The 15,561-nt window shown below is 36.5% G+C and overlaps 3 protein-coding genes across 3 annotated transcripts; 1 reads left to right on the top strand and 2 right to left on the bottom strand.

Moving 5' to 3' along the window:
• Positions 1 to 405: 405 nt before the first annotated feature.
• Positions 406 to 2,213, bottom strand: LOC105387331 (BTB/POZ domain-containing protein 6-A). Its single transcript, XM_011558039.3, has 2 exons — positions 1,931 to 2,213; positions 406 to 1,829 (listed from the first exon to the last, which is right to left on the bottom strand). The coding sequence occupies exon 2, from the start codon at positions 1,827 to 1,829 to the stop codon at positions 522 to 524; it is 1,308 nt and encodes a 435-aa protein (XP_011556341.3). The 5' UTR covers positions 1,931 to 2,213; the 3' UTR covers positions 406 to 521.
• Positions 2,214 to 2,854: 641 nt separating this feature from the next.
• LOC105387332 lies at positions 2,855 to 11,897 on the top strand. The gene is made up of 12 exons (XM_011558041.3): positions 2,855 to 3,065; positions 3,440 to 3,507; positions 3,926 to 4,064; positions 4,415 to 4,516; positions 4,631 to 4,838; positions 4,943 to 5,145; positions 5,267 to 5,396; positions 5,650 to 9,285; positions 9,499 to 10,029; positions 10,141 to 10,320; positions 10,444 to 10,695; positions 11,327 to 11,897. The coding sequence occupies exons 1-12, from the start codon at positions 2,991 to 2,993 to the stop codon at positions 11,521 to 11,523; spliced, it is 5,721 nt and encodes a 1,906-aa protein (XP_011556343.3). The 5' UTR covers positions 2,855 to 2,990; the 3' UTR covers positions 11,524 to 11,897.
• A 118-nt stretch (positions 11,898 to 12,015) lies between these two features.
• LOC105387333 (vacuolar protein sorting-associated protein 52 homolog) lies at positions 12,016 to 15,196 on the bottom strand. The gene is made up of 7 exons (XM_011558042.3): positions 14,793 to 15,196; positions 14,548 to 14,693; positions 13,868 to 14,435; positions 13,516 to 13,671; positions 13,135 to 13,253; positions 12,871 to 12,994; positions 12,016 to 12,732 (listed from the first exon to the last, which is right to left on the bottom strand). The coding sequence occupies exons 1-7, from the start codon at positions 15,045 to 15,047 to the stop codon at positions 12,103 to 12,105; spliced, it is 1,998 nt and encodes a 665-aa protein (XP_011556344.3). The 5' UTR covers positions 15,048 to 15,196; the 3' UTR covers positions 12,016 to 12,102.
• Between the last annotated feature and the right edge of the window lie 365 nt (positions 15,197 to 15,561).

The raw sequence follows: 15,561 nt of genomic DNA, 5'->3' as shown, positions 1-15,561 counted from the left end.
CCTATATTATACCTTGTTTCACGGGGAAAGACATCAGATACAAACAAAAACTGCCCTTATTCGAATGTAATAAGGGTCCTGTCAGATGTCTTTCCCCGTGAAACAAGTTTATCGTTAAACATAAATTAGGTATAAGAATTATAATTATATTTACCTATATAATTTCCATGACATAGAAGGTTCCTATAGAAACAGGCACAGTGCGAACGTAACTTGGGTCATATGGGGATTCCGTATTGTAGGATGTACTTACTCGTTTATATGAGTATATTATTATTATGGTATGGATGGTATGGCTACATCGGCTGGCTACCATTAGTAAATAAACTAAAATATTTGGGTTTTAATATTGTGTGAATTAATTTATTATGTTTTAAATTAAATAAGTACAGTAATATAGTAAGTTTAAATGATATTTCTAACAATATAATATTGATGAGCCCTTAAATATTCTATGTATAAACCATCAAGAAAATGGGAGATTCTACAAAGATACCATAATTTTACATGAGTCAATTTTTTTACAAGGAAAATTTCAAACTTTCTAAGAAGCTTCCATCAGATACAGTATCTTCAAAGTGGAACTTAACTTTTTGATGCACAACAACATCTCTTTGGACCACAATGTATCTGTTGGAGTAGCACCCACCACTAGGCCAAGAAAAGTTTACTACATACCACTTGTCCTTTTGTAAGACACAAGGTTCAGAAAATTCTATAAAAACATTTGAATCATATTCAACTGTGTTCATGAAATTAGTAGATTTAATAATACAGTTATCAGTTTCACAAGTTACAGTCACAGAAAATTGTTCTGAATACAACATGGCATTATCACTGTGGAAATTAATTTGTGGAGACATTCTTGTAGGAACACAGAGTGAATTGATAAAGATGGTTTTGTCAACTTGCATCTTCACATGGATTGTATTATTTTGGCCATCAACAATCAGAGGTGCAGAGGACCTGAGGAAGCGGCGGTGACAGATATGCTCCCTTACTTTAAGAGCATTTCTTGTCATCTTAATGCAACTAGAATCATTCAAATTACAAATATTCATCTTAGTGATTTCTGCAAGTTCAATAGCCTCTTTTGCGTTGGTATCCTCATTGAGAATAATCTCCAAGTCTTTATCAGATAGAATTGAAAATCTTAATAACTTAAATAGATGATTATCTACTAAACACTTTCTTCTATTCTCAAATGTATCAGCAACTCCATTTGAACAGCAGGTAACTTTAGCCCACTGAAATGCAAATACAATGAGATCCCTCTCAGATATGTTGATGTCATTGCTTTCAAGAATTATTTTTAAACTTGAGCTTGTGATGTTCTCCAAACTCTCATTGAATAAATATTTAGCATGTTCACAAAATAGTTTAAGGGAATCTGTAATCAGTGGATCTTCTTGAATATATTCAGAGAAGTTTAATACAGATATCACATTATCAACACTGAGATTTGCTTTAATGTAGTCAATACATTTTTCCCTTAGATCTTCCAACAGATATTTCTTTGCAGCATAAAGTAATTCAAAGGCATGCTCAATACATGATATTTCCACTTTGTCTGTGTAAATATAAACAATTAGCAGTTGAAATATGTCTGGCTCAATATCTGCTATGATGATATCATCACTGGTAGACAATGGTCCGTAGAACATAGCCTTGAATACAGGACTGCTAATGCCCATGATTAGTCTATGGGCTTTGAAATTCCTTCCACTGACTGAAAAACTGCAGTCACTCCATTCATAGGATTCTAATAGCTTACTGACTCTTCCATACAAACTTGTCTGCATCATATTATTTCTTTCTGTGAAAACCATCTGTAGGCAAAGATGAAAACCAATGAGTTATTTAATTGAAAATTTACTACTCTTTGATGAATTACAATGTGTATAATATTAATATATGCAACTGGTCAAACCTGTTCTCAGTGGTAGCGTGTGGTTCGTGCTGATGACGATGAACTCTGGGCTAACAGTAACCTTGATCTTGAAAATGCTTGATACCTACGTATCGACTGTGCGCAATGTACAAAGCTTCTTGATAGGGCACTTGAAAATATTTGTAACAAAGCCGCTCAATACACCAAAAACGTATTTATAACTAGCTATATTTTTATTATTTACTCGTCAATTTGTTAAAGATTGAAATCTTAAAATAAAAACAAACAATAACAACAATACTTTCAGTGACATTGACAGGTGACAGTTTCACCAGAGCGAGGCCGTTATTATTCTGAGTCTATGACACAACGAAAATGAAAAATATTCTGAGGACCAACATTTTGTTGGACCGCACGCACTCCCACCTACGGATAGTGGCGCACGAACCAGCGCATCACCTTGCATCTTGCCTCTACATTTATATCAACTCCTCAAGGTGCTGACACACCATCGGACGCGGCTGTCACCCGCGACTGATAAGTTTTTTGGGACAGTTCGTGCCAGATCACTCTCGGACGTCTGAAATCTGAAGGTCAGCCCAAAAGAGAGCAACCTCTCGCGTGGACCGCGTCCTCAATCTCTATTTAGTCTGTGCGCGTCCATCTGACGCAGGACGCGCCCCGTACCCGTGCACACCGTACGCGGACGTTTTCGCCAGATCGCTCTCAGACGTCTGACCGCTCAAGGTCAGCTCAAGGTTACGTCCGCGACTTGCGATCTGGCACGAACTGTCCCAAAAGACCGTGCACACTATCAGTCGCTCGCGGCTGTCAGCCGCGTCCGTAAGCCACGTCCGCTAATGTGTCGGCACCTTGAGACTCGCCAGGATTTTTTATCTGTGGAGCGATAAGTTTATCTGTGAATTGTTCACAGAACAAGATTTTGTATTGATTTCTGTCTGCTGTCATGTCATGTCAGTGCGTGTGGTTGTTTCTGTTGCCGGCGTTATTTTTCGCTCTAAAACGATAAAATAGTCTAAATAATGCAGTGAATAATGTTATTAAAAGGATTTATTGCTTGTATTTTAGTATATTAATAATGGCGTCTTCGTTTGGTGATGTTGTTTTAGACTTTGACTTGGATTTTTTACATCAAACTAATAATGCCTCAGTGGTGAGTATAGGTTATATGATTTTCACAATATTTGTTTTTAAATCGTTTTTAGTAGTTTATGGGAGTGATATTATTGATAATAACAATAACACGTTAATTATTTATCAATTATGTTCAGTGGGTTACTTGGGATGTTGTTATTGAACAAAACAAAAACACATGTTGGTAGGTTTTGGTTATCAATACAAGTATTGATTTAACATTATCATTGTATATTGATTGATTAATATAAATGTATTAGACTTGTTCTACGTATATTTCCATAAATAAATAAAAATTACATATGTTTTATGATAGTGATTGCAATAGTCATGACTGTACATCTCACTAACATTTTATGTTATTTAAGTACTGTTTTTTTTTTGTATTTATAGCTCCCTCCGAAGTTGGATAAACTGAAAAAACAAGTATACATTGCTAAGAAAAGAACAATTGCAGTTGAGTAAGTAATTTAATATTATTGGTCACCGTAATCATGTAAAAGTATTAAATAAAATACATCTAACTAAACATACATAATAAGTACAACCACCACCATGAACTTTAGATAGGTGCAGGTTATATCCTTACCCAGGCAGAAGATGTTTTGATTATGAGTGTTGCGGTAAAATGTGGGAGAGGCCTATATGTCTAGATTAGATATAGTTACACATAGAATAGTTGTTAGAAGGATCAGCAAAACTGCATGCCTTATTTATTTTGTCTAGTTTTATTCTCTTGATTTAATATAAGAGACTCACGAGGACAAGACCGCAGAGGCTTTTCCTATAGTATGTGAATTGTTTGAATCAATTTATTTTACACAGGCTGTTAAAACTACTATGTTTGTGAATGTGATTTTTATGATTGCAATGTTTCAGTTCACTCATTCGCAAATATTATGAGAAAAAGGAAGAGAATGATCAATTGGAGAAACAGCTTCTGGAATCAAGGGAAGAGTGCAAGCAGGCTTGCATCAATTATGACAACGCTATACACAGACTTGCACAACTGGAGGAGGTAAGTTTGTTTTAGTAAATAATAACCAATACCTATATGTAATGTTTGAATGCTGTTGTTGCAAGATAAAACCAATGTGTAATTTTTATCAGAATGTGTTGCTGTATACATTCAGAATACTTTATATGTATATAGTTTTTTTTTTAATTGTGTGATCTTTTATTGCTAAATCTTTCATGTGCATTCTCTGTTGCACTAGTCTGTTATCAACATACACAAATGTAATTATATAGCAATGCGAAATAACTAAGTAGCTGTGATTAGAAAAATTATGTGCAAAAATTTTACCTCTTCACATTTTGTAAGAAACAAAACAAATATAGTAAAAAAAATATGTTTCCGTTTTGCAGAAAGATAACAAATTGGTCCGAGAAAACAAGGAATATCAAGAAAAGTATTTACTATCAGAGAGCAGATGCCAGGGGATACAAAGTCATGCTAACCAATTACAGGTAAGAAACCAATTGAAACCTAGATCAAAATGAACATAAAGGATGCCTTTTTAACATGCCTTCCACTATTTTTGTTATATTTGTGTGATTTAATACAATTCATTATCTTTTCAGTCACTTATAAAAGAGCAAGAGACTAAAATTGAATCTCTGGAAATTGAAAACCAACTGCAAAAATGTAGTAAGAAGAATTCTGAAAAGAAAATATGTTCTCTTGAAAACAGTTTAAAAAATTTAGAAGGGCAAGTATCAACATTAAAAAAAGAAAAATCTGATCTAGAAAAGGATGTTTCTTTATTTAAAGAAATTGCACTAGGAAAAAGTAAGTAATCCTTACATGTTTACTATATTATGTTTTACATACATAATTCTCATGCATTATTATAAAATTTATGTAATAAATTATTGACTTTGCTATATTTGCAGAAAAAATAGATGAGGAGGTGAAGGTTTTAATGAAGAAATATAATGGTATAGAAGATAATGGAGGAAAGGAGCTCTCAGAAGCTGAAGGAGATGACTTTATTGAGGAAGAAGAAGACGAAGAAGAAGAAACAGCAAACCCACACTATAACATGGAAGAAGCCTCTTGGCAAGGAATTGATGATGATAATCATCCTCCAGTCCAGGTAAATATTTTAGTCATGTAATGATAATTTGATTCATTTAGCTGCTTTTAACCCCATACTATATTTGGTAGTAAATAAAATGATCGTCATAATAGATAATGTTTTAATCTTTTATCTCCAGGATGAGTTGCTAGAATGCAAATCAGTAATTATCTTTGAAATGGTGCCAAACTCACCCGAAGAAGAAGAATCAACTATAAAAACATGCCCGTCATCTCCCACTCCAACTCCACTTACTGAGCATCAAGAAGGTATGTAATGTTTGTTTTAACCATACAGCACAATGAGTAGAGGGTACACTCATGTCCTCGTTGTTCTATGATAAGTACAGCAATACAAAAAAAAATACATAGGCTACTATGCATTCAGGCTCCTTTCAGGCGATTTATAGTTTATCAACCAACACCTTTACAATATGTTACTTTCTCATGCAACTTTTTTGTTTTGTAATCTTAGCTCTGAATTTATAAAGTTATTATAAGTGACTTTTGTCCTTTGTTCTAGAAAAAAGACCAGAGGTTGCTGTATTAAATGACATCATGGATCATAATTCCGAAAACAGTAATGAAGTTATTGGAAGTGAAGACACAGGGCGGGGATCGTCCCTACACTTCTCAGATGACAATGATAAGTGCTTCAACAGTCCTGAATACGACAGTAACCATAGTCCTATCAATACTGATATTATAATCACTAACAAGCAAGTAACAAGTGGGGAAGCAAACCTTACGACTACTGAAGGAATTATAAATAACAAACAAATCTCAAAGATTGAAAATCTCCAAGATGAATATGAAGATACAAGCCTTATTATGCCGAATGATATTTTCGAAGTTCCCGAAGTGAAACAAGGTACAGATACATTGAGAGGGCGAGATTCTCCTTTTGAATATTATGACGACAATAATGATTGCTATGATAGTCCAGACGATGGTAGGTCTGTTAGTCCAATGGATACCGAAGTAACGATAAATGATATGCAAATTTTAAGAGAGGAACACATTCTTAACATCATACTTGATGATGACTGTAAATCCACACTACAAATTACGTCAAATGAAACTTTCAATATTCCGTTAGAGAAACAAGTGGTTATAGGGCCGGATTCCCCTATTCAGATTTCAGATGACACTCATAAATCTCATGACCATTGCAGGACTGGCAATCTCATTAATACAGATAAGCTGATAGATAGCAATCATATTTCAACATCGCAGGAAAACCTTGGTATTGTTCGTGAGGTTGCAAATGAAGCTAGCCCTGTTGTATCAAATGATGAAGTCTTCAAAATCCCAGAAGTGAAACAAACAGCAGATAAATTTATGCAACTGAAACGCGTCCACTTTAATGATGGAACTACAAGTCCAGTTGATAAAGACCTGATTGAGATAAATAATAAGAATGAATTAATGACATCCCCCAAATGTAAGACACAAGGTGCTAGTGTAGAGGTTGAAACAAGTCCAGTGAAAAGTAATAAAAAACCGGTAACAATATTAAGCAATTGCAAAGTAGAGTTTAGCCAATTGGCATCTAAAAGCTGTGAAAAAGTTAATGAGGAGGCACACTGTGTAACATTGAACAGTAACGATACATTATGTGACGAAAACAGTATAGATGATGCTGAAGTATCCAATATACTGAATAAAATGAGCCTGCGATATAATATAATTACTCCTTTACCATTGAGCCCTAGATTACCAGTGATGCCGCCACAAAGAGAGTCCTGTGAAAGCCCGGAAATACCTAATGTTAATAAACATGACAAAATATTACAGAGTATATCAGATCTTACAAAAATGTTAGTGAATTTCCAAGCATCTCTCCCAGATATTGTAAAGCCCATAGTTTATTCTGCTATGAATGAAAAAATGAAGCTTGATGGGGTTAGTTCTCACAGCAAAAATGAAATTGTTTTACCAACAAATGATCATGAAAATGCAAATGATTTTGGCACTATTTATAATCAGACTGTATCAAAAATACAAAACACTTTTGATGCAACATACAATTCTTTACCTGATATAACCTATACACAGCCCGATCCAGATAATGTAGAGCCAGAAAATAGTGATCAAATCCAAGAAATGCATGAAGAAGAATTAGTGATTCCTTGTGAAGATCATTTGTCTGAGGAAGAAACTGATCTCATTATAATTTGTGGTGATGTAAATCAAACACCAGAACCTGTAAGCAATCCCAGTGATAGACGGCCACCCAGACTCGTTGACGGATTTCAGTTCGATGAACCTTGCAGTGATGGCCCAAACAGTTCTGACCAAGACAATGTGAACAGTACAAATAACACATTGGAACCTGTGGATTCATCGCTTCAAACAAACTGTGATACTAATCTAGATGAATCCAACAACAATAATATAGAAAACAATCATAAAGTTAAAAAACAGAAACAAAGTAAGTTGCAAAAATTAAGGAAGAGATTAGTGCCGAGAAATAAAATAAAGCTTGATGATTTGCCAGTTAAAAAGGCAAAATCAAAGTTACAAGCACTGCCCCAGAGAAGTAGTAAACTTGCTCCTTTAGAAATACTTAGTAATAAAGCATATTACCAAAAAGCTGCGTCTGTCGTGGCCGAATTTAGAGAAAAACAAAAGATGTTGGAACACAATAAAATTATTAAGAAAGGTAATAGTAAATCTAAGAATGTAGAAATTGATAAGACCGATTTAAAACAAAAACAGAATAACAAAGACCACACACAAGAAAATACTAAATCTAAGGATGCCGAATTACCCCATGCTAGAATAAAAAGTCCAGTTCCTATATCAGGATCCATGAAGGAAGAAAGTGCAATACCAACGACATCAACATGCCTGCAAGGTTCACCTGAAAAAACGAAAGTTGGAGAATCTACAATCAATTCGCCTACGGGTTCAGTGACTACCCGAAGCAGAAGTAAAGTAGAAAGTGCTATAAAAAGATTATTTGGAAATGATTGTGATGACGAACCAACCATGGATTGTGATAAATTTGGATCAGTAGTTGCTTGTAAGCAAGCCGTCAAAGAAACCATTCCCGACAAATCACAAACTAGAAGAAGGTCATTAACCGACAGAAAAGTAAATGCTGCGACTAGTGATAAATTAATATCGTCAGCTACTTGTAAACAAGCTGTGCAAGAAACATTGAATAAACCGCAGACTAGACGACAATCATTAACTGATAAAAACAAAATTGCTGATGGTGTTGATAAATTGGAATCTGTAGGAAATTCTAAACAAGTAGCCAAAGATTTACCAATGTATAAATCACAAACTCCACTAAGGTGTTATACCAACAAAAAAACTGTTACTAGAAAAAACACTGATACATTGGAACCAGTAGTTGGTTGTAAACAAGCCGCTCGAGAAAAAGTTTCAGATCATCCTCAAACTAGACGAAGATCGTTTGACAAAAAACCGATTACTGATAGCGGTGATAAATTAAACTTGGTAGGTTCTTGTGAAACAGTCATTGAAGAAATGACATTGAATAAACCTCAGACAAGACGACACTCATCAACTGACAAAAAATCTAGTGCTGATGGGGATAAATTGAGAATGGCAGAGAAAACACCGCCGAATACACCACGTACTAGACGGCAATCCTTAATTGATAAAAAGTCTATAGCTGGTACTGATGACAAATCGAAGCCCGTTGAAGAAACGCCATGGAATAAACCACAAACAAGACGGCAATTATTGTTAAATGAAAAAAAATCTATTACTAGTAGTGATTGTAAAGTAGAAGAAGTATGTTTTTCTGATGATGCTGCTAGAAGAACAGCACCAAACACACCGCAAAGTAGGCGAAGCTCATTAAAACGTCACAGTACAGATACGCTGGACTTCACACCAAAGCGGGTATTGCGAAGTTCTAATGTAATTGTTTCCGATGAAGGAAGAAAGGATAAAGAAAACAAAACCAATAATACAGATCATTCACCAGTATTAAAAGAAGTGCAGATCTTAGTGCCGAAAGCTAATTTAGAAGTTATTAAAAAAAGACTGAAGTCAACTTCTGAAACCGAAGATCACCAGCATTCGTCTGACGTTCAGCCTAAAGATAGTATCTTGTGTAAAATGATTGATAAATATGGTTCCAACAATTCATGCTGGAAAAATATGAAGAAAGTACCAGGTTAGTTGTTTTAAAATAATTATGTTTCTCACTTACGCCCAAGCCCAACATAGTCCAATATTGATAGCCGTCTCCATTGCTATCACTTCTCTGACTTTTTCATCCCCTTTTTTTGTAGATTTCACAAAATAGCTTTTTTATGTATATCTCTACATATTAAAGACTTACATATATAATAATTATCTAATTAAACATAATAATATTACTTTACAGAACACATAACCAACAGTATTTGCAATAACATAGAGGATAGTATTAAGAAAATTATAGAGACAGAGGGAGATTGCAAAGAGGCCATGGACAAACTGGTCGACAGCATACAATGTTTGAACTATAAACATTTCCTGATTGGCCTCATGCAGTACTTGAGAAACCCGGAAAGGAAAACTGAACTGTTTTCCAAAACATGTGCCCCGCCTTCTCCCCCCATGACCAAGAGTGAACAAGTACTACTCTACGTCATTGGTAAGCTCAGAAAGCTATGGCCTTCCATTAACATCACAGAGGAAATAATGAAGAACATTGAATACAATATATTCCGGTTAAACCACACGCCTGAGTTTAACACTATCGATAGTTTGTCTCACTTCTACGCAGTGTTGTGTCGGTACTTGAGGACTAAGAACAGACTGAGAGTGTTTGTATTGGATGCCATGTACTGCATTTCATTCAAGGCTATACCACTAATAAAACAGTGTCTGGATGTCTGGGGCCATATCGTTCCAACCGCCTATGTAAAACTAGGTAAGTTTCATGTTTTCATATAATAAGCTAAAATGTTCACATTGTGCCAAGTAGACTTGATGATAGTGTAGGTATTTAGTAATAAATTTTAATATGTATGTTCTATTGCAGCTAAGACCCCTCTAGTCATGTGTATGGTCTACCTGCTACATTTCTACAAGTGCGACGATATGTTCAACCGGGTGCAAGAGATCAGATACCTCCTGAGCAAACGCTACTCGTATGATATGGCTGAGTGGAATGAGACTAGAATATTGGAATGTCTCAAAACAGCGATATTGCAGTTACGTGGTAAGTAACTACATAATTCATTTCAGTCTGATAAAATCTTGGCCTGATTGTTCTCTATTTATGACGCACTGAAACGAATGCTGTTTTTTTGATTAACCCATTGTTCTTATTACTTTCTTTCAGACATACCAATCGAGAGAAAAATGCTGAGGCTGTCTCTGATCATCCTCGGGAAGCGGAACGGGGCCAAGTGGTGTCAGAAATTCCTCGTGAAGAGTATGTTGATGCCCTTGATCGAGGACCGGGCCACGCCGGCCAGAGTGCGCAACTTCTGTGTCTCCACGCTGGGGCCGCTGATGAAGCCCTTCCCCGCCGACATGAAGGTCTACTGCGAAATCGTCATGAACCAATTGTTCGACATGTTGGAACATACTAGTGAGTATTCTATTTGGTATCTACGTGTATCCTCGCCCTTAGCTCTTTTTATGTCGGCAAAATCTTACGTTGCTACTAGGTATATAATGCAGATTGCTAACTATTTCTGGATGCTTATAAGCTGTATGATTCCGAAATTGGCTTATGCCCAGCATTGCGTGATTATGAAAGGTGGTGCTTCCCTGAGTGACGTACCTATAAACTGTACCTTAAACTTCCGGAGAACCCTGATCCTGATCGCTGAGGGTAGTCAGCGAGTTTCCTAAGGGTCAATTTATACTAGTACAGAGTCGAAGCGCATCGAAGCGTATATTCAATACTGAACATTACAAATACAACATTAACTCCACAGCATAACGCACACGCTACTGAGATTTTAAAAAGTCGCGCGCATTCTTCGCGATTCGCGCGTCTACGCGTGACCAACGCAACTAACCATTCGTGCGGCTTTGCTTTAGTTGTGAAGAATTTGACGCTTCGCTGCGCTTCGACTCTGCCCCAGTATAAATTGACCCTAAGTTCAATCCTTTTGTAACATGTTTTATAGGCGTACAAGACAATACCCATATTATTATCGTGTTCAATATGTAGCCTTTCCAAATGATATTTACGATTTATTATACACTTCCAGATTCGCAAGAAACGAAAGAATCAATCTTCGTGGCGTTGCTGTACATGAACAAGCACAACTCGCAGCGCGTGACCAAGGCGCTGCTCTCGTGGCGGCCGCCGCGGCCGATATCGTACGAGCTCGAGCAGCGGTTCGCCGACTTCGTGCGAGAGAAGCCAATCAAAGTGTGGACGCGAACGCTCTCCAAGATCACGTAAAGTGGGGAAATTGCACCACTGTGCGTTTTACGAATATTGACGACTTTAGTCGATAGGCAGGCACTGGATTTAGTATGCGTTTTGTTAGTATCTGACTTTACCGACAGCGGCGCTGATCAAGGTATCATATTGTTATCGAATAACGCTATCGACTTGAGTCGAGAATATTCGTGTAAGTAGTCTGTAAGGACCAGTGTAAAGATAAGCTTTAAAATCTAGATGCTTTTAAGTTATTGTAAATAGTTACTGTTAGTTTAAGCCTTATATTTTAAGTATGTGTTAATGTGGAAGCACACTGAAACTGCTACTAATTACTTGAATGTGATTTTAAATTCTTCAAACGAAGAAAAACAATATAAAAAGTAATAAAACAATCTGAGTTGTTTTTATTTACTCTGCCGTAAAAGTAGTAATTTGTAATACAATGCCTACGGCCTAGGACATACAATATTTTATTTTGTAAAGAGGGCATAAACTTTAAAACGCTAGTAGTAAGCATTGCAAAATTTATTGATTATTTGATACTCACTTATCACGACGTAAAACATAATATACATACAACATACATAACAACATAAATTAATAGTTCGTTTTATATTTCTTTATCTCTACCATAATGACGTGAATGTTGACTAATTGCGCTCTAGCATTTGGAGTTAATAACTTCACAAACTTGTGATAATACTGAACAAAGTTGGTGAGCGCCATCTGCAGGAGTCCAGACCCGGTGACTAAGTTAGGGAAAGAGACAAGGACTTCTCTGTGTATTTCCTCAAGGCTCTGCTTCCACCCGGCGGTGAAGGAAGCCACTAGAGAAAGAGACTTCTTCTCGAGATTGGCCAGCGCAGCCTTGTTGTCACTCTCTACCAAGTGCTCTCCCTCTTTCACAAACTGCATGATCCCTCCGAAGTGCGGACTCAGTATCTCCTCTACATACTCCGCGCTGCGAGCCTGCAGTTGCTCTCTGAAACTCTCAGCTTCCTTTGTATTGTCTCTGGTTCTCTCCATCAAAATGCTCAGTACCATGTCGTAGTTGTTGATCAAGAATATGAGTTGCTGGATCCTTTGATGAAACTCCGCCGCCATTTTTAGTAAGAAACATTGGACTTCCTCTTGTAGCGTTAGTAAGAGGTTGCTCAGCTCCTCTGAGGGGAACTGTTCACTGAGGCTCAGCACTGCCGCCGAAAACTCTGCGTATCTGCGAGTTATCTGAAATAAGAATGATAATAAAAGTTTTATCGTGAAGCCAAGAAAAGTGGATAAAAGAAAGAGTGGCATGGTATTCCTTTCTTCAACACCTTTACTTTTGGCGCTGTTTAACTTCAATAGGCAATGAAAATAACTTACATAATGGGGGCCTAATTCTTTGTTCGACAGTTTGGCAGGATCACAATCCCTTACACTCTGGGTGTTCATTTTCAATACATGCTCTAGTCTCGGCCATATAATACTATGCAGGGAGTCCCAATAACTGAAACAAATGATGAATAAGTATTTATTTATAGAATTTAATTATAATAAAAATGAGCAAAAACTTGGTAATGAGGAGGAGAAATCAAAAGCAAGATTATAAATCTCATAATTTAAAGTAATCGACCTATCGAGTACTACCTATCGAGAGCTGCTACTGCACGTTTATGACACATCCACCTGTATCTGTTGATTAGTTGTATGCACAGGAACAGTGCTAGACAATCGTAGCACTCCAAAACATAGTTCTCTACATTTTTCTGGAACAAGAAACATATTAATAGGTATTTCGAATATTATTAATTGAAAATTTGTCTGGTATCTAATCGTCATTAAATGGAAAATGCTGTATTACTCTACTCTATGAGGAAGGCTGAGCACAGAGTGTTGTGTTGCTTTTTGGAAAGGCTTTAGGAGAGCAATGGACTTTTGTTTGATGGTGGTGATAAATCTTAAAATACAGCTGTTGCATTTTTTATTTATTTTAATTTAGGACTTCAAAAAGTAAAATAGAATACATACCACCATTAGTGATAGAGTTTTTCCAAGTATTCTATCAAACAGTTCCTGGGCATGATTTCCTTTCACATGGAAGAACTCAGTGGTGAAGAGATACTCTCTGCAGCTGTTGTCCACCAGCGCATACTGCAGGCTGCGGAACAGTGCTTCATACGAATACTGGAAAAATTACATGGAATTTTATTAATTGGTTAAATGTAATCCGAAGACCTTAAGAAGCCAAATAGAGGATAGCAATGGACCCCATAGTGCTGCATTGAAAACATTGAAAGACTACTAAATTGTTGCAGTATTTAGTACTTATAAAATATTTTTTTCAACAATAAATGTGTTACAGTATCCAAGATTTCAATACCTTTGTTTTTTGCTGTGCATGAGGAACAATGATAGGTGCTTCCAGCTGCTGTGCCAAGATGTCTCCTCGGTTGCCGATAGTGAATATTGTACTCTTGTTCTTCAGATTAGACTTCTGAAAGAAGCCCCCCTTAGAGCCATCCTCTACTCCCATCAGGTCGTCACGGGACGGCATCTCTTCATATTTCAGTTTATCTAATCTAGAGGAGTAAGACTTGAAGTAGGAATAGTACACTTTGCTCAACGTGTCTATGTACTCATTGCATATTTCCTGGGCTATGTTCCTTTCATTAGTCAGTATGAATTCAAAGAAAAACTTGTATTTTAACATGGCATTCTGCGGCATTTGATAGTTGGCCATGGGCTTCCGGAACTTGTAGATTTGTTCCAGAATATATGTTCTTATCTTTGAAACAGCTTTAATTCTTAACTTTTCCAGTACGTCTTTCACATCGTGACAAGACTTGGTCTCTTTGAAGTCTTGCTCCTTCATAAAGGTTAGTTTTTGATTCAGGATGGCCAGCTGCACCATGAACTCCTTGTCAGTAACAGGAACACTGTTGATACTTCTACAAAAAAAAACGACAATGATCAGTTACCTACTACCACTACTACAATATATGCATTAAATTTATGTTTGGTTCAATAACATTAAATGTGTCACAATATTTAGGTACTTACAGTATTAATGTTTCTGAAACAGCTATATCTTCAATGAATGACGAAAGAGGGCCTTTCAGAACCTGTCTGTTGGATAGTTGGACGGACATACTAACAGAGCGTTTTTGCAAGCTTATGATTTCATTGCTGATACTTCCTAGGTCATTCTAAAACAGAAATACTAATTATTATTTACTTGTGTACTCTTAACGCATATTATGGATTAAGTTGTTCGCCAGATACTCCTTAAGACTATGTATACTTGCCTGAAAAACCATAAGCATGCTTTCCATTTTAGCCAGGATATCGTCACAGTCTTCTATCTGATGGTGAAGTAAACCAATATTTTCACTTTCCTTTAAATAATCTGCAACAGAATTTTTCTCAGCTTCCTTGATACCTTTGTCCACTTGCAGTGCATACTCCCTAAGATCTGTTCCATTTCGTAAGACTTCTTGAACTTCGTCATCTTCTAGATTTTTGTCTAAAACTTCTTTTATGTCGTGCGGTGAATCAGTCATGTTCGAATTATTTATAAATTTATCTTGAATGATAATGTTGACCAAGGAATTACACCATTTTATTATTAATTTAATTAGGTTTTTAAGTTAAATTAAAATAAATCTTCAAAACACCAACACACCCAACAATAACACAAGTGTAAACGTCACCGCTGTCACCAGCTGTCAATGTCAGTTTAGTCCACAGAGTAGCTTAGTCGGTAGTCGAGGTGATAGTAGGTCGATAGTGTGAGGACGTTATTATTCTGAACAATTGGAAACATACAGGGTTGGGAGACTCACTAGCTCTCGGTAGAGAGTATACTATACTCCACCACGCTGGCCTAGGAACACTATACTGAGTATAGTGGTGGACTAGGCCTTACATCTGCATTGGAAGGAGACCCGTGCCCCAGCAGAGGGGACGTAATGGGTCGTGACTTCGTGAGGATGATTTCTCTAACAAGCATTTTGAGACCTACCTTCCCCACTCCAGAAATTCCTGACTAGTTAGTAATGGCATTACATCATTTTA

The sequence above is a fragment of the Plutella xylostella genome, chromosome 4 (genome assembly GCF_932276165.1).
Source record: "Plutella xylostella chromosome 4, ilPluXylo3.1, whole genome shotgun sequence".
NCBI lineage: Eukaryota > Metazoa > Arthropoda > Insecta > Lepidoptera > Plutellidae > Plutella > Plutella xylostella.
This window is presented reverse-complemented; position numbering and strand designations above follow the sequence as displayed.